The sequence below is a fragment of the Osmerus eperlanus genome, chromosome 28 (genome assembly GCF_963692335.1).
Source record: "Osmerus eperlanus chromosome 28, fOsmEpe2.1, whole genome shotgun sequence".
Classification (NCBI taxonomy): Eukaryota; Metazoa; Chordata; class Actinopteri; order Osmeriformes; family Osmeridae; genus Osmerus; species Osmerus eperlanus.
The window spans coordinates 5,085,645-5,104,394 of record NC_085045.1 but is presented as its reverse complement, the minus strand read 5'-3'; the positions used below and the strand labels follow the sequence as shown (position 1 = coordinate 5,104,394).

The window sequence follows — 18,750 nt, the reverse complement described above, 5'->3', positions numbered from 1 at the left end:
GATTGATCACGCATATCACAGCAGCTTTGCAGCGGGCGTAACCCTTTGCCAAAGGACGCCTACATCAATATTGAAGCATACACTACTATCAAGGTAGATTTTAAAGGGGCGAGTGCATTTTGGTTTCTGTGGTTAGGAAAAAGAAAGAGAGAGAGGCAGGTAAGGAGATAGAATGGAGAATCACCTTGATTGAGCCACAGGAGGTAAGCTAGTGAAGCCTCAGTTGTGCACATGCTTTCATTGCTGTCTGGGAAAATATTAAACATTAATGCGCTAACAGGCAGCGAACAGCGTCACTGCCTTCTTATTCTCCACAGTGCCTGTGCCTCTTTGTGATCTCATATATCCAGTTCTATCAGAGAGTGTGTGAAACAGTACAGGTATATCCAAGACATTCACTCATAACCCTTTCTAAGCCATGCCCGTTTCCAATGTTAACAACGCAACATCGTTTTCCAAAGCTCGGCTTCGGTTGAGAAATTGGAGGCAAAAAGGCCTACGCATGTATTTTCAGTATTATGACATGCAAACAAAACAGGAAAACGCACGTGAATGATAAATATACTTGTGCATATTCAGTAGCCTATGAAGACAAAGGAAGAAAATAAAGCCTTATTTGGTTTGGCAGAACACTATTGCACACAATATAGGCCCGAACTGCATGTCTGATGAAAATGCTTGAGAGTGAGACATTGTTGCCTATTTCTTTTTTAATAGTACAGTCACCATCACACAACTTCATCAACCGACCCTTCTGCAAAAGCTGCATCATGGAGTAAGCAAATTGAAGGCAACAACCAATAAAATTCAAGAAACAATGAAAATTTCAAGACGAAACAAACAAAATGTATTTGAAATGATATATTAAAAGTGCTTTTGATTTTCATGTCTCTCCTCTTTGACTGATGATTGACTCCACACACACTCATGACCAGGGAAAAGGCGCCACTGACGTCCTCTCCTTAAAATGTCCACGAAGTCAGTTTTGCTGCACTTGCAGGTCCATAGAATCAGTTGGTAAAAGTTCAACCATCAGTGGTGATATTGTCATAGCGATTAGACGGTTTCTTATTTGTCTAAATTTCTTTATTTTTCTGTTTTAAATTCTCACTTCAATTTTAATTCTTGGAGAACATAGCTTCGACAACATATATCGCACTCATTATAAGAAGCAAAAGGTTATATCAAAAATCATTAGTATAGAATCACAGAAAAACTGGTTTAGAACCAGAAAAAATACAAAACAGAGAGGTACATAGACACAGGACATTTCTTATAATTGCTTGGAAACATTATTTTCCCGCTAAGTCTTGATTCTTTTTTTTTCTTACTGCGCATATGATGTTTATCGTTTTATTTGTATTTTTCTTACAAAAAAGGAAAATAAAGACTAGTATTTTACAAAATGAAGAGTATCGTTCTTGAAGATGAGAGTGGATTTACACAGGTGTAAAGTCCAGTTCCATATTTTCTGTACATAACGTATTCCATCTCAGTCCCAGAAGACAAAGAAAAAACAAACATGTTATGTCTTCCAAGTTGCTCAAAAAAAAAGGTCCTATATATAGTCTTCTTGTAGGGGATGCTGAATTTTGGTCCTTGTTCTCTCTTTTCAACCTCTCATTCGGATCATTGGATGGACATGTAAGGCCAGTTGAAGCTGCTCCCGGATAATAGCATATCCCTGATGAGGGTTTCAATAGGAGTTTTACCTACCAAGCGGACGAAGAACAGCTGCTCGATTACCGATGAAGAGACGGTGCGGAGAGAGGGCAGCCGCAGCAAGAGCTTGCCAAAGCGGCTCGGCTGGTTGGGATACTGGCTCCTTACGTATTCCTCCAGGGCACACTGAGACTTCTCCTGCAGGCTTTCGATGTGAGCTGCGTCTGACAGGCCACAAGCGTCTGTACATCCAAAAGAAAACACAAAAGCACCCTGGTTATCATTCAACATCAGCGTTACGTGTTATTGACAAAGTGAAATGAACAAACACACTGCCAAAACCATGCTACATCACATTGAGTGAGAGGAACTGTCATATAGGGTAAACAACGGCGATCTACTGAAGTGGAGAACGCTCCACACAGTGGTAGATGCCTCTTTGCGTGTGCATACACCAATCAAAACAAAGAATATGTATCTAGTGGGAATAGAGATGATGTGTAGTGGAGTCGTCATTTCACAGTTAGCCCTTACTGCCCTATCATTTTAGGGAGGTCCACAATTGCTGTGACGGCTAAGGTTCGGGAACCGCATCTGTCGAACTGGGCTTCAATTTTGATGTAGGCTAGTGAGTAAAGATATACATGAAGTCTTGCGCAACTAAACTACGGAAACCGTAATACTAAAAACAGTGGATAGAGAAATAACCCAGGTTCGAGACGAGTACTATGGCTGATTGAGAGGGTATACTGGGACAGGGGGAGAGGTAGGCCTTGGCCCTTTATTTTCCTGCTCTGGGGACTCAAGTCTATAGAAACATAAACGACACTGATGAATCTGAAATTGCAGTGGCTGTAATGTGACCTAATTACTGTCTATAAGATGCTAAGTCATTTCACCCCCTTTCTCCCTAGATTATGCTTGGCCTGTTTTGCAAATGTAGCTTAAGAAAGGGCGCTGGAAGCAATCAAATTTATTAGCAGGGGTGAAGTCAATAGTCACGCAGAAAGAACGTTAAACGAGGGCTTGTACGAAAAGAAGCCAGCAAAACAACACATGCGAATGTGTTCAGTTCGTTCACAGTCGGGGGTTATGTAGCCCATTACAGTCTGTGCTTGTATAACGATAAGAAACATACATGTGATGTCCTACGACACGTTCAGGCACAATAACAACCAATAGGTTTAACAAGAAGTCCAGAGTGTAGGTCTTGCTGCCCAATCTGCCTTACACCGTTAAGCAGGAAGGCAAGATGCACGGCATTTGGACCGTTATTTAGGCCTGAAGATTTTGTGCTAAGCCATTGCTTTGTAGCTAGTACACCAAAGAGAAAGCATCGACACTCTGGCACTAATACATTAAAGACTAGACAATGCCATCGGAGAGGCTTTTAAGTCTCATCTTGATTTCTCAGGGCTATAATTCACTATGGCCAGACACAATAACCTTGTGAACCCGCGGACTGCGCGGGGGCAAAGCTGGGACCCGGCTTGATTTACTGTGACCTATAGGACGAGCCGGCCACAGCCCCATGTATGCAAATCCACTTGGATTAACTTTGAGAGTCTCTTTCAATAAAATAAATAATTAATCGAAGTGATATGAATAATATTTTAAATCCGTTTGAAAATAATAATCAAACTACTTGTGAAACGCAACACAATACTTAAGTTCAAAGCCTTGCAGAGACTGGAATGAGCTGCAGTGAGTCAATAGAAAGCTAGTGAAAGGCACCCCATAGTTCACCACACAGGCCTACCCCTCCGCCACCCCACTATTTAACAAGACCTGAACATAACGGGCACATATTTTTCGAGATTCACAAAGGGGATTGGACCAAACATATAAACATTTCGGTAATAACGGAAATAGGCTACATAATTATCGTGAGACACGAGTAGGCCTACACATGTGATATGCTGACCCTAAGGCTAAAGAATTTTAGAATGGTTAAAAGAAGAAGTTTAGGAATAGCCTATAGGCCTACAGCATGCACAATGATAGTACTATCATTGTGCAGGCCTACTGTAGGTAGGTATCAGGAAAATGTTCCCAAGCACCCAGTCAAACTTTCATGATATTTATTAAATCACTTTAATTAGTTTCGTGCTTATAGGTGAAAACTGTTGAGAGAATTGTCGGAATTTCGAAATGCCCCCACTTGTCATCGTGTGGACTATTAAAACAACGAGGCAAGCTAATGAGTGAAAATTGAAAATATGGGTTAACGTGTAGCCTATGGTATAGTCTTCCAAAAAAACTCCGCAAAGATACACCTTGATGGATGTGTATACCTTAAAAAGTACCTTAAAAAATTCGGATAATCACAAAAACGTGATTATCCGCTATAAAGAATAGGCTTCAAATGGTATCCCTTTGCAGATGGAAAGAAGCAACGTCATCCTCCTGCACATCATTGGGGAAGCAGACAGGGGAAGCAAAATAGAGGACTGGGGAGGTTTAATGGCACTGAATAAAACACTTCCTCTGAATCCCCTTTTGGCCACCAATCAAAACAAGTTAAGTAAGTACTCAACCTTATTATGTATACAGTCCATATACAATGTTTCAGATTGTAAATACACTCATACAGTATAACAGCTTGTCATATATTGCAACATACTCGTTTTGGAAGGTATCAAGAGATGAAACGTCTTTATTTTTTTTTCTCCAAAAAGTAATTCACTTAATACTTTAAAATCCAACGTTTTGATGGAATAGTGCGTAATTGTATTTTTTTCCTTCAAATAAATATAATGTAATTTGTTGTATTTTAATTTAAGGGCACAACGTTTTTGGTCGAAATACATACTTATTAATGTCTCTGTTATGCCCACCATCCGCCACTCTTAACTCCTTGAGCATGAACAAGTTTCCAAAAAACATTTTATATTACGCATGATACGCATCTTGATCGTTTCTCTATCAGATATAAATATAATTTTAATGTCTGGTGGTTTTTGTTGTTAATTAATGTAAAATATTTTATAATACATTAATTGTTATATAAAATAGCCTACAGACTATAAATACTGTCCAATCAATCTCAGTCATAGCGCATTTCTGACGAAAACGTTCTGCACCAGTGATACAGTGACGTATTACATCAGTGTTTCTTTGATCAGGCTGCTAAGGATTATTTCCTGTCCTCTCATGACACGTGTTTGTGCTTGCAAAACAAAGCTAAAACATGTTCCACAACTCATAACCTAGACAAATAGTGTCCTGTCTCCAAAATCACCCATTTAAGCGTGAAAATAATTGTAATCACATTCCGAATTCTTAAATGACGGTCTTTATATCTATTATATTCCAGATACCTTTCATAAAAGTAAACCAATAAGACGATACATACATTTCGGAAAGTACCTTGCACTACAACTAACTTTGCGTTGAAAACTTCAGGCGCTTTCTCTCAGTTGGTATTGTTAGTTGTCACATGACTATAACTGGCATGAATGTGTATTGGACTGTTTATAGTAATGATAGCGCGGCAGAAAATGAGAAGCTCACACCAGCCATATTGTCAAGATTAATATGGTTTATGCCAATGTTGTTCTGCGTATGGCTGTGCCTGCTAATGGAATATGTATGTAGGCCTCACTTTATTGTGCACGGAGAACACCCACCTGATGTGAAGAGTACTATTGCCTTGATGCAACTGTACTCTGCCGAGTCTACGTGGAGGGCCTTGAGCTTCTCAACTTGCTCCTGGAAGATTCGAATGTGATCCATGAAAGCCACGACGCGGTCCGCAGACATTGGAGAAGCGTGGAGGCCTGCCGCAGCGAGTAGAGGGGCCACATGCAAAGGCATGGAGCACTGAGCCGCATTTAGCACAAACAATTCGCTCCACGTCAGCCTGAGAAGGGACACCTGGTCGGTGATCTGCAGATCGGGAAAGAAAGGGATGTTCCTCGCCCATTCCACAGCGCTGAAGAGCAAACGAGCAGCCAGCTCGCAGATGTTCTCTATGCCCATGATGTTGTTGGGCTGCATGCACTGGCTCCCATATCGGGACGTCGGGTAAGGCTCGGCCCGGAGCAATAAGGAGATGTATCCGGAGAGATAGCAATGGCCGTTCAGAGGGTCCCCGTTCGTCAGCGCGTACTGGCCTGGGTTCGGTTGTGTTGGAGGCATTCGTCCTCGCTGAACCGCTGACAAAAAGAAAGAGAAGGAGAGGAAATGTGCATCCAGAACTGATAAACATTGTTTGTGTACAACCAGTACTGAGCAGCATAAGGCAACTGGCTCGTGTGTTGTACCATCGGAAGCAATTTAATTTAGTAAAGAAATAAGTTCACTCTCCTCTAAACGATCAACGTCTAATACACATAATTTAAATGTAATCACAACATTTCAAATTCTCAACTATCTGATTAATATAATATGAACATTTCATACAATATGCACACACATGTACTAAAATATATGCTACATGTACTGAATACGCTCCCTCTGTCACAAACAGCCTACATACAAACACGCACAATTCCACATTTCTATAACATATGGAGCGTCATGATTTACTAGATTACAAGCATTCGAAGGCCACATCTGATTGTCCAGATTGTGCCACATGACAACTAGGTATCAATATGTTTCACTATAACAACATTATTCTGTTACAGTAAATAATTAGATATGAAACATTACAATTTACAGACAATTTTCTATTTTTTTTGTTTATTACAGCCATCCAAGGCTATATTCAATAACTAAATATATTAACATTTTAGTTTTCTTTGTTTTGGGGGTCATAACATGAGGTATGTGGTGTGCGTACGGGTTGAATTAAAATGTGGGTATTTGTATTATTTGTGTTTAAAATAGGCAAGTATGAAAAAGTTACGGCCTTCAATCCAATGTACAAAACAACGAGCTGTGAAAAACTTCCTTAGCCTAATTCAAGCACCCATATGCTGACTAGTCAGCAAATGGGGCACGGTAGCGGTGTAGTCTGTTCGTATTAATCTTCAGACAAACTATACATTTACACAGCACTGCATAAGTACATCACTACATGTACACTCACACACGGAGTGTCTTTATCTCTTTCTCGCTCTTTTTCTCCCACACACACACACACACACACACATCCATACACACACACACACACACTCGCTCTCACACACACACCACACAGCCTACTGTTAAAATAAACTATTAAAAATTTTAAAATTGTGCGTAGACCTTTGAAATATTGCGGACGGCAACACAAAATATCGGCAGGATAATAGCCGCTTTGTTTAAACGTGAAGCCTTCCCTCGCTAGGTGCAATGCCTTCTGCCCTCATTCACACAGAGCCCATGCTACAGTAAGCAACCCATTCCTTTCTATGCACTGATGTAGCCTACTCTATCTTACAGCCTTACACAATACTCAGACTATGTGTGTGACCTTATTGCGGCAGCGCCTGTGTAACTACGGTGCGTAATGTGTCATACAAAAATTATATTCACCTTCCCGCCGCATTCCCACTTTTAAACATTTCTTCAGCCGACAGTATTGGCACTGATTTCGGTGGTGTTGGTCAATTGGACAGTTCCTATTGGCACGACATGTATACGTTAAGTTCCTCCGGACACTCCTCTTGAAGAAACTTTTGCATCCCTCGCAGGTGAACTGACCGTAGTGCTTGCCGCTCGATTTGTCGCCGCAAACAACACATTCTATATGCTGTTGACTCTGTCCAGAATTCTGACTCCCCTTCTCGCCAGCAGTCCCTGGTGTTGACGGGGGTCCTGGCTGACTGGGGGTCTGCGGAGTGTGCGGTGCTGCCGACGCCGCCTGCTGTTGCTCCCTCGCCGGCTGAGCTGCTGGATTGGGGCCGCTTGGAGGTCCTCCGGCCACGTCTTCCTGCGGATCTCGCCAGACGCTAACTACCATTGCCATATCTCGGGCCCGGAAAGTGCTATAAAGCGAAATGATCGCTGATATTTATAATGCGTTCAGAGGAAAAAAGATCTCAAACAAGGCAGTGCAAAGTCAAATCGCAGCACGCTATCGCATAGGTTGAAAAGGGAATAGAACACGATCAATACATTCAAAATAGCGGAGGTGATAGAATAGACACCCGATCAGGATATGCAAGTATCGGGAGGCCAGTTCCAAGGTATATTGCAGTCAGCCATCCAGGAACCCCAATCTTGAAGAAAAACCGAAGCAGACGTAACAAATTGCTGTTTGGTATAAAATAGCCACAAAGGAGACTGGAGCGATTCACATGGACGTGGAAATGAACAGAATCTTTCAAAAAGACACGCGATCCAAAGTGCAGCGAGAAATAAATTCCTCTCTCTTTGCTTCCTTGCTCCTTACTCCCGTCTTCGCTGTAGGAGGGGAGGAAAAAACTGGAGAGCAGAATTTTACATCTATATTCTTAAATAAACCTCATCGCGCCCAGCAAAGAACCGCGTCGCCGAAGTGCCCATGTAGTTTCACCTCTCCAGCAGGAATGGAGCGAACCAGTAGAGATAAAAAGAAAAAAACGACAACTTATAGAATATGCAAGAAGGAGAGACCCAAAAATGAATGCGTTTAAACGAGAGGACCAGCGGAGCAATGTTTCCGAAACGGGGATCTGCGCGAATGTCTGTATATAGTGAACTTTGACACTACTATTGAAACTGACACGTTTCTATGGAGATCGCTGCGCCTTATATGGTGCTCATGTCAAGGAGCCAAGAGAGGGGCTGCTGGCAACTGATAATCAAAGGCGACTGACTGGCCAGAGCCCTGCAATGAGGGGGGGAGAGAGAAAATGGGAGGCTAAGGTTAGCCAAGCCTCTTTCTCTCCATTGGTTAGAGTCCTCGTTCCTTGCTACCTACGACTGGGGGCTCTGACAAGCACAATTTACATTGAGCTCGCCCCGCGCTGCTATTTACTTTGAAACCTGATTAGTATGGGCCGTCTATTGTCACAAAAAGAGGAAGAAACCCTGGATAGAATAGCCGAAAAGAGGGGTAAATGCAGCGACAAGGCTTTGCGCACGTGAAATAAACAAACGTGCGGTGCAAAAGGGACTTGCTAGTCTATAATTCCCAAAAGTTTGAAATGGTTCTTGTTGGGCTGCTGTCTTAATTACGAATACGGATATATCACAATTATCGTGTATTGTCTTTTATTACACATAGCTTACATATGATTTTGTACACATTCTACGTGTATGTTGTACATTTTCGTTGATGGAAATTTTATTTAGTTGCAGTTACTGTGATAAATTACGAACATTGCGTGGAAAAATGATGCACGATAGACTGAACGGGTTGGAATAGGCAACGGTATTTGGCGATGCGATTCCATTGGCAGCAAATCTTAAAATTACATCGAACAATAACCACTAATACATCATTCTTTAGGTCTCACAGTCTCCCAGGTCACTAAATGGATGTCATATTATGTCTTAATAATGACGATGATTCAAAATCATGTGAAGTTGTTGAAAATTGAACGGGGATTCCGTCTTTTTGTATGTGGATACTGAAGCCTGCGCCTCTCAAACTCAAAAATGTCTGGATCGCGCTGCCATCTAGCGTACAGTACACAATTACAGCCACATATTAATGCACAGTCACATAGATCTTTCGTAAACCATATAAAGTTGATCAATAAGAAATAAACTACGAGCTATGTTTTTTCCCCACAGAACCCCCTGATGAAGACTTGAAAAGCAACAACTTTGCCTCGACTGAAATGGGGAAAATACTTCAAGGTAAATAACTTTAACAGGGGTTGTATAGACCTAAAGGCTGCCATTAACATTCTACATAAACAATGATTATGTAGGTTAAAATGGGAACATAAACAGACTGCTTATCCAACAAATCTAGACAAAGTAGCCTAGGTGCATGCCATTTTGAAACTGTTTAAACTCTAAGTAGGCTCGCCTATGTGTAGACAGGCAATATGCTGCAAACATACACGCCTAGTAGGTTATAATGTAAAGTAATAGTTGAAAGCCTACATATTAAGTAGTCTAATGTGTTAAACTATTATCCGTTATAATGAACCGTAAATATGCAAGTGCCCCCCTTGGAAAGTGCTTGGTAGGGATGGGTGTTTTTAAGTATTCAACTACAGAGCTCTCTCCCGTCCCTGTCTCGGACACTTCACTGCAACTCCCGCTCATGTCTCCAGCTCTTTGAAAAGGTGAAACGAATAAGATTAAATCGGACAAAGGAATTTCTGTAAGTGTATCATTAAGATTTAACTCCACAGATTGCAAAAAAAAGCACGGAGGAGAGAGAGAGAGAGTGAGGGAGAGAATGGACGGACAGCGAATGAGAGCAGAGAAGGCAATAGCACCAAAACGGCGAGAGAAAGAAGAAAGTGGACAGCAGTACATTTAAAAGATGAAGCAACGGCGGCGGCTATTACCAGTGACCGGATAGCTCTCTCCATGAATATGGCTAGAACCAGTAAGGCAAGTACATTTAATTCCTCACTCATATAGACAAATTACGCTAAATTGTTAGGGCATAAGCTACTAATGCCTTGCCTTAGCACAGGAAAATACAAACCAAACCATATGCAGCCGACCGTTATCTGTTTAAATGTCAGGGCGTAACTTTTAAACAAGGAAATTAGGTATATTTTCCACCTCATTGTACCTGATTTTGGAAACTATGTTTCCATTTCGAGACTGTAGACACCAATTCACACTGGCATCAATTATGTTGTTTCGGCAGTGGAAGCCTTTCCACGTCGTAAGCATGTCACCTGTGCAAGGCTATTTGTTGTTGGAACACATAATGTTAAGATCGATTGCAGCCTGTTCGTCTCGGCGATAGTGTCAACGGATTAAAGGGACAGTTATAGGGCCAAGCTGGTCAAGGAATCTATACTTTCCGACATGAGAACAGCCCTGAACAGATTTGAGCAAGATGAAATGTTAAGACAAGATTAATACTTAGCCTATAGTCTTAGCCTATAGTCTTAGCCTATAGCTACGCGTGAATAGTAAGATACATTGTCACACCGTTTGGAAGACGCTGTGCATTTATAATTAAATACCATTACAACAATTTATATTAATAGCCTACATAAATTTCAATGTTTAGGCCTACAACAAATACCAAATTGTTAGTGAGATCGAGTACATGCAATTTGATTAATATGAGGTCAGTAGGCTATTTAATGAAATTACTAGATGCAGACAAGATTGTTAAACTAAGGTAATGTCTAGGTTTAGTTTGTGGAATAGCATTACTTCAATAAAAATTCAATGATATATATAAGGTTAAAGATTTTGGAATGACATCATCAAAATATTTCTTGTTATTCTTTGAAAACAATTTTCTGTTCTTTTTATTGTTATAGGCTATCATCTGTGTATCTGTCATAGTAGCCTAACAACAATAAGGAAATATTAATTCAGAAGTTTCAAAGCATAACTATACCATCACTATCAGATAAAGTCAACCTGTAGGGCTAACCCAGATTAAGGCAGTGGACACACGGTATAAGACCAGTGCTTAAAAACGTGTTAATACTCAATCATACATTTTACAAACCATCTTCTCCTACTGTTTTATTCAAGTTTGGTGGAGACTAAATGAAAGAGAAAAGATTAGGAGAGCCTTGAATTAAGTAGAACACGTTTCTTTAAACTATCTTAATACAACCAATTTTTTAGATGAACTATGGTTCTACAATTATCATTAGTTGATGTATCATATTAGAATACCCCTCAATGTCTCCTGCGACAAAGTGGCTTTTAATATTGAAGAATATAGTTTATTTGCTCTTCACAGTACCATAGGTCTCTGTTGAAACACTGACTGTAAAAACAATTATTATATTTTTCCTCAACACTTCCAACCTGTAGTGCTGATCATCGGCTCCGAAGACATGCCTACGTCTGTCATTATGACAACCACATTTTCTAAGACAATGGCAAATTAAAATGAACTTTCAAAGCTGAAATAAAAATTGCAGAGGGAAATATTGTGCGCGATATTGTATCCTACTTTAAGTTTGAGCTGTGAGGCCTAAATTTACCAATGTAATGGAATCATTACACTGAGGTTAAGCTGTAGAACTACAATTTATAGATATGTTCAGATGCTAATTAGAACAGAGTGGATAGATTACTACGTTCTAAAAAGATCAGAACTCAATAGCTGAGATGAAGATTTGTGCCACAAATAAAATTGCCCAGTAAAGCTTGTTCACTGAGCAAACCGTTCAAAACTTTTTGGGTATTGAAACTCAAATAGCCTCCAAGTCTTCTTAAAAGCATATTTTAGGGATGCTGGCACGTACAGCGTCTCAATAAATGCCTCTAAAATAAAGGCAAAATCATTGGTACTGCTCCCATTTATGTGGATGACCCTGGTTCAAGCCCTACAACCCAAAAACATGCGTGTGTGTTGGGACTATGATGCGCGTGTCCGCAAGGGGCTTAGAGGGATGTTGCCATGTCGAAGCAGTACACTGAAACCGACCAGTATAGTGGACCCAAGTCCCTTCATCTCTATTGATAATGTATTTAAAACAGTGACGTGTAGACTTGCAAATTATCCGTTTAAGGCTACACAGCTGTTTATTTTCAGTGTAAGGTTGTCCAGTGTAAGCCTTCAGTGTACCTAAACTCAAAACTAAGCAAATGCGTCACAAAAAATACATTCCCATTTAAATGTCATAGAGAAAATAATGATTATAACCCCAATGTTTAACCCCAAGCTATGCATTTTAGGCCACTCATACGTGTGAGTTTGAGGTTTTGTAGCGAGCCCCTCCGCTTTGAGTAGTCGAGAGTTGAAAGGGAAGAGGAGGGGGCTTTTGTCCAATCTGATCCCTAACTATTCGGGGCCTCAGATTGGTGTGAAAGGGACTAGAAGGTCACTTGAAATCGCCTTTTATCCGCTGCCATTTTCTCTATGGATCAGCAACTTTCAATAGACATAATCTAATCGCTCTTAATGGAATGGCTATTGCTGAGAAATAGGGAAAATATATCAGCGATTTGCCACGTAAGGTTACTATAACAAGCAGCATGGAATCTCGAATGTATAGATCATTTGCTGTAACTGAAATAGACAACAGCGTTTCAGGTTCCATACTATAAGCAACCAAACGAAGAAACGAGAAAAACACATGTCCTTATAAAATCTAGATGAGTCCCGACTAGACTTGATGTTAAACAGTATAGGCCTACTGTAATGTAAGTTTGGGAATGCTATTTTTAGACCCACTACTGCATTTGAACAGAAGAGGCAGAAGACAGATAAATGACAGAAAATGCTAGACTCATTACAAATCATTTTTCCTTGGAGGCATATGCAGTAGAATTATCCAAATGTACATACAATACCTTGTTTTGATGCCTGTTTAAGGACGGTTTTGTGATTTCAGTTACAGACGTATTGAATGCAATAAATCGTATAAGCAATTGGGGACAAGGAGGCTGAACTTACGTTCACAATTAGTGGTTGGAGTTGGAGGGACTGTCAGTTTACGCTATGCGTAATGACTTTATTGCTCACAAAACCATCATCTCTTTAGAACATATGTGCTAATTACTTTGGATGGTCTCAGCAGAGAACGAGATCATAAATCCATTAGCACTCCAACTCTTGTGGTTGTAAAGTGTAAACACTATAATCTTGTAGTTCACCAAAAACCAAATTGCAAGCACTAGATACATCAAAGCTAAACATTTTCCGAGTTGTTAACACTTAAACCTGGGAAACTGACAATACTTTGACTTAATTTCTCTTCAAAGTTGAACTAGGACTGCAGCACAAGCAGTTGCGACTGCTCATGTAACTTGCAAAACAAAACTATAGGCTACTGTAGGATACACGTTGTTGCAAATAGAGCACCTTTACAAAAGAGACTACTCGGGGTCGTTAAATCGACATATTGATGAGACAAACTTAAACATATTAGTAGGTTCATCTTAATTGGAAAATAACTTTTCGAGTAACTTTGCGAAAAGTAGATTATGATTAGCCAACGCATAGGTTGCACATGTATAGTATCCATTAACCTAAAAACACGTGTATTTATATCTCACGTTGCTCATAAAAGTTTCAAGGAATTAAGGGCACGGGTACTAGAGAAACTGAAACACGTTGTTCAATTCTCTCAATATAAATCATAATGTTTTTTCTTAAATGAAGAGCGAGCCGTACACAGGGGTGCAAAAGGCATTTCACCCTCAAAGTAATTTATTTCGGGGAAACCAGGGGGCAAAGGTGGAATTCTTGAGAAATTCAACAAAGATAGAAGAGCTTTTAGAATTCTGCACGGGGATTACTTTTCATACTATCCTTCTATTATGTAGAAAATGTAGATGGTCAAATGACAGAACTGAGAACAAGTTTATCTTCTAAACATGTTCTACTTGAGAACCGCTAACAGTTTCAATGAATATTAAAACAATCTCGAAGAGGAGAGAGAGAAGCAAAGAGGTTGTATAAGAGGAGGAGACTCGCAGCTGGAGAAAGAGCCTCTCCATGTGTTCCTCTGTGTAAACCCGGGAGGGAAGGGGGGGGGGGGGGGGCACAAAAACGAGAGGAGCCTCGTTTCTAGTATAAACTTGCCCCATCACTGCGCACCTTTTGTAGTTAAATGAGTGGCATCACCTCAAGTCCATAATGGTTTTCTTAAACCAACACACAGCGGGCGCTTAATTAGAATTGTGTCTGGCTGAACCACCACCATGCTGTAACGGGGATTGACTGAGCATGTCCAGACAGGGTAACGATGTGTACATTACTAGAGCGAAAATCAAACGTTACACTCTGCAAACGCTTCAATTACGGCCAGTTGTTGTGGCGCACAAACACTTGTATTCTACATGTATCGTTGTTCAACATCGTTCAAATAAAAAAGTTTTGTTTGAACAGTATGTCATCACAGCATGTAGAGGAACCGTCTTATTAACAACATTGACATCGATCATGTATTTACACGTGTGCCTAACATATTTGCAAACAGGGGCACACGTCTAAAACCACGATAGGGCCTACATACTACAGATTTGAAAGGCCATCAGAATAATAATCAAGCTAATAGTAAAAATGCAGACAATAATATTTCACAAAACCAAAGACATGATAATGAAACAGCTGGTAATATGAATAATATTCATACAGGCCTAACAAACACTATTAATGTCTGTGCTTATATTATGCAATATATATCTGCACGTTAAATGTCTCTAAGAGTGTGTGTGTGTGTGTGTGTGTGGGTGTGTGTCCATGTACATGCCTGCGTCAAAAGTAACACACAATAAAGTAGTTAAGACGGTCTGCTCTGTCCACAGACCTGACAGATTGTGACCTTATCAGTTTGAAACACCTAAGATAAATTATTCATACTATTCTTTGATGTCCTTGCCCAAAGAAGGACCAACGAGTCAAAATAAGGTGTCATTTCAAATTCATGAAAATCAGATACAGTTCACTGCAATAGCTATCACTTGTTTCTTTGTCAGTGTACGTGAGAGTAAGGTTGTGTGTGTGTGTGTTTTACGGTAGGTCTGAGGGTTTGTGTGTGTGTGTGTGTGTGTGAGTGGGAGAGATTGTGAGAAAGAAAGAGAGACTGACAGAGAAATAGAATGTGTGCGTGTGTGTGTGAGATAGTGTGTTTCATGAAATAATGACCTAATTGTGTTTCCTAATAGGGGTTGCAGAGCACTGCAATACGATCATGTCTGGCATATTTGAATAATCCTGCTTTCAAAAGAACACAGAAACCTGCACTTGTCTCTACACTTCCACCGTATTGGAATGACAGATTGAAACTAGATATGTAACATAAACCTCACACTCAGTAAGGTGCAGCCTTATTTGTTTCCCCTTCTGATTCAGGTAACCAATCAGTGAGTAATTCGACTCACGGGGGGGGGGGGGGGGGGGGCAATATTAACATGGCATGCAAAGTGGCCCACCCACATTCCCCTCGTATCTCCTTTGCCTTGTTTTTAATGAATAACCCCACCTGTGCGATTGTTCAAAAAGCTGTTATCGAGCTCGCCGTCTGTCTTATGTGCTTTTTCTGTGTCGTTTTTTCCCTCACAGGAAGAGAGGAAGACCATGCCAAGTCTCCCGGGCAACAGGATCCGCTTCGCTGGAAACCGGAGCGGATCACCGCGTCACGGCGGCAGGATCCGCACAGCGCTGTGTCGTCACTTTACCTGATTGTTGCCGACGGCTAATGTCGAATCTCACAAGCGGCCTGATATCGTGTCCTACCGTGCTGGGATGGGGGTGTGGTTACCCTCCGCTGAAAACAGAACAAAATGTTGTAGTTTTGTTCATGTAGGCCCCTACGTGGTGTTTGATTGGGTGTAGGTGGAAAGGCGGAGTGCCGCTGGTACCTGTGGGTGCTGCTGTGTCTGCCGTGAGGGTGGGGGTTCTGACTTCCTGGTTCATCCTGCTGTCAGTCTCCCATCCCTGACCTCATCCACTCAGAAGTGTCCTGAGAGTTTAGGAAACAAACCCCGACATTAGGTGCTGTCGATCCGACGTCAGGTAAGTGCGTTTGTGATACAGAGAAAGTTGGCGGCAGAGTGTGTGTCATTGGCTTTCTCAGGAAATATCTGTTCTTGGGAGAGGGCTGTTTAAAAAGATGTTTGTGTGTGTGTGTGATGGCAACGTCCCTTTGCTTCGGGCCACCCAAACAGGCATTTCAGCTTGAGGTCAAGCCCTAACAAATGAGATGGCCGATTTCAAGAGCTTTACAGGAAACATTAGGCAACACGTTTCTCTCTTGTCCTACCCTGTTCTTCCTCCTCATCCCCGCCCTCCTCCTCACAATGTCACTCTCTTCAAAGGTCTTCAGAATGTACTCATCACACATAAACATGTTTCATCTTCTGAGGGAGGCTGCAGGAATCCCACAGAGTATGACACACAGAGGTGGACTTGAAGCTATCACTTTGACGTGCTGTTAAGGACCTCCTTTCTCTACGGAGCGCTAGATATTTGAGAAAGGGAAAAAAAAGACAAATCTTGGACTGAACTCTCAGGGTGTGCGCGTGGGAGGCTTCAGATCATGACAGCCAGGGTTTGAGATGAGACATGTTATAGTTCTGGGTTTTACCACAGCGTAGCATTTCCGGCAACATTTCTCACGGTACCTCCCCTTCTGGTATCCTGTCTGCTGAAATACCCCTCCATTAACCCCCCCCCCCCCTCCCCATCCTCCCCCCCCCTCCCCTATCCCCCCCCCCTCCCACACAGTTTTTCATCCGGCTCTCCATCCTCCCAGTCTCTCACCCTCCCTCCCCTTCTCTCTGGTTTTCTCCAGTGCTGCTCAGACAGAATACCAGCACCTGTGTCAGTGGGGGGTGAAAAGGGGCTATTGGTATTCCTCTCCGAGGGGCTGGTTACGGTAAGTGGCACCCCCCATTACGATGACACGGCAAGTAATGGGGCCTGCTCGCCCCGTGGTTCTGTATTTGTTATTCATTCTTACCCTCCGAATAATCCCCCTCCACACACACACACACACACACCAACCCCCCCCTACCACCACGACCCGAATCCCACCCCCTCACTACATTTTTTTAAAGAACAAATGCAGTCACCGTGGGTGAGTGTCACCAAAACGGTGGCAGACGCATGCCAGTACAGACTCAACTCTCAGGGGAGTGTAGCAAGGTGGCGGGCTCCACCAATCCTAATGTCATTGGCATTTCCTTATTGTCAAACGATACCGTATAATAAAGATCTGAATAAAATCATCCTGGTGTGTTGTGTATGCTTACTTTGATGCCTTTTCTAAACCCAATGTGCTTCCTTTGTCGTGTGGTGTCCCACTGTTTATGTAGGACAGAGCCGATTTCTCGATTTCTCTCGCTGATCTCTACCTAGCGACGGCCGCGTGACTCGATCACGTGCGCGGATTCTCAGGCCTCGGATTGGCCGCGTCGAGGCGCAGCAGTATGGTTTGCGGGGCTGCTGAGCGGGAGAGGAGCTCTAACCTTTTGTATGCCGGTCGGCTGGGGTGCCTCAGCGTGGTTCAAGACTGCCAAGATGGTGGGCCGGACGGGTGTGGGGGTGTCGGGAGGGAGGGGGGGGGGGGCTAAGGGCGGTGTCCGCAGTGCTGTGGGTGCCGACACCTGGCCCTTTCACCAGGCAGGGGCGAGGGCCCTGGGAATCTGCAGTGCAACAGAGACACGTCATCACTGGAACAATGCAACAGAACGCGTTGGAATTGGAACAATGCAACGCCACATGGTGAGGTTGTGCTAGATGGAACGGGAATGGGGGGGGGGGGGGCTGCGTTTTCAATGGCCACCCCCACTGCGGCGCTCTCTCTCTCTCTTTCCCTCCCTCCCTCTCTTTCCCTCCCTCTCTGTCTGTCTCTCTCTCCCTCTCCCACTATCTCTCTCTCTCTCTCTTCCTTCTCTCCTCTCCTCCATTACCAAAGGGTAGCCTGTGTGTCCACTCCGTGAATAAATGAGCCAGATCGTCTGTCAGCCTCGCTATCAGGTAGGGCTCAAACAGCAGAGGGGTGTCAGGTGAGAGACGGCAGCGTGTGTCCCCGCTGCGGCTGTGCACTCCCTCCTCTCGTGTGTGTGTGTGTGTGTGTGAGCGTCGCCCTGTCTCTCCGTACACCGGCGCGGGTGTTAACGGGAGGGCTCCGAGCCACACCGCTCCCCCGCCGCTGCCCCGGTGCCGCCGTTTTCCTGGTTGTCTGCCCCCTGTCCCCCCCGGGGGGCCGTAGCCACCCCCCACCCCCCAGCCCCCCTTCCTTCTTCCCCTTACTGCCCCCGCCCCTCCCAGGCCCTCGCTCTCCCTGATTCGGTGTGTAAAAGCGCCCCCTGAATGATGGATTACTGTGTCACCGCAGCCTGCGAAGGATTAATTTGTTTCATTGATTTCTCTTTAGGCAGAATGCCAGCGTCTGCCTCTTCCCACCTTTTCCCTCAGACTTCCAGCCGTAATAGACGGTAATGGCCTAAGACAAATCAACCCGTTTCTTGTAAAAATAGCACCAAATAACACTCACCCAGCCCCCCCCCCCCCCTGCTCCTGCACTCCACTCGTCACAAGCGTGTTTCTGGGAGAGAGGGACCACTCGATTTCTCCATTTGCCATCAGCCCTTCCGGCTCCCTGAGACTCC

The 18,750-nt window shown here is 42.8% G+C and overlaps 1 protein-coding gene and 1 long non-coding RNA gene across 3 annotated transcripts; one reads left to right on the top strand and one right to left on the bottom strand.

Annotated features, from left to right (window-relative positions):
- Positions 1–1,304: 1,304 nt before the first annotated feature.
- Positions 1,305–8,352, bottom strand: nr2f1a (nuclear receptor subfamily 2, group F, member 1a). The gene is made up of 3 exons (XM_062454523.1): positions 7,126–8,352; positions 5,292–5,819; positions 1,305–1,904 (listed from the first exon to the last, which is right to left on the bottom strand). Exons 1-3 carry the CDS (start codon positions 7,556–7,558, stop codon positions 1,630–1,632), a joined length of 1,236 nt encoding a protein of 411 aa, XP_062310507.1. The 5' UTR covers positions 7,559–8,352; the 3' UTR covers positions 1,305–1,629.
- Positions 8,353–8,404: 52 nt separating this feature from the next.
- On the top strand, positions 8,405–16,808 carry LOC134015168 (uncharacterized). Of its 2 annotated transcripts, XR_009929075.1 has the most exons (4): positions 8,426–8,629; positions 9,313–9,378; positions 9,885–10,093; positions 15,702–16,808. It is a non-coding gene; the product is annotated as an uncharacterized LOC134015168 (long non-coding RNA). The 2 variants fall into 2 exon arrangements; XR_009929074.1 differs by having other exon boundaries at positions 8,405–8,629; positions 9,313–10,093.
- The last annotated feature ends 1,942 nt before the right edge of the window (positions 16,809–18,750 follow it).

What these genes read in the sequence shown, in the direction of transcription:
- nr2f1a (XM_062454523.1), bottom strand. Translation starts at nt 7,558, where the DNA reads ATGGCAATGGTAGTTAGCGTCTGGCGAGATCCGCAGGAAGACGTGGCC. An exon ending in AGTGGGAATGCGGCGGGAAG is followed by an intron (nt 5,820 to 7,125) that starts GTGAATATAATT and finishes TCTTTTTGTCAG; the next exon opens with CGGTTCAGCGAGGACGAATG. An exon ending in AATAGTACTCTTCACATCAG is followed by an intron (nt 1,905 to 5,291) that starts GTGGGTGTTCTC and finishes TTGGATGTACAG; the next exon opens with ACGCTTGTGGCCTGTCAGAC.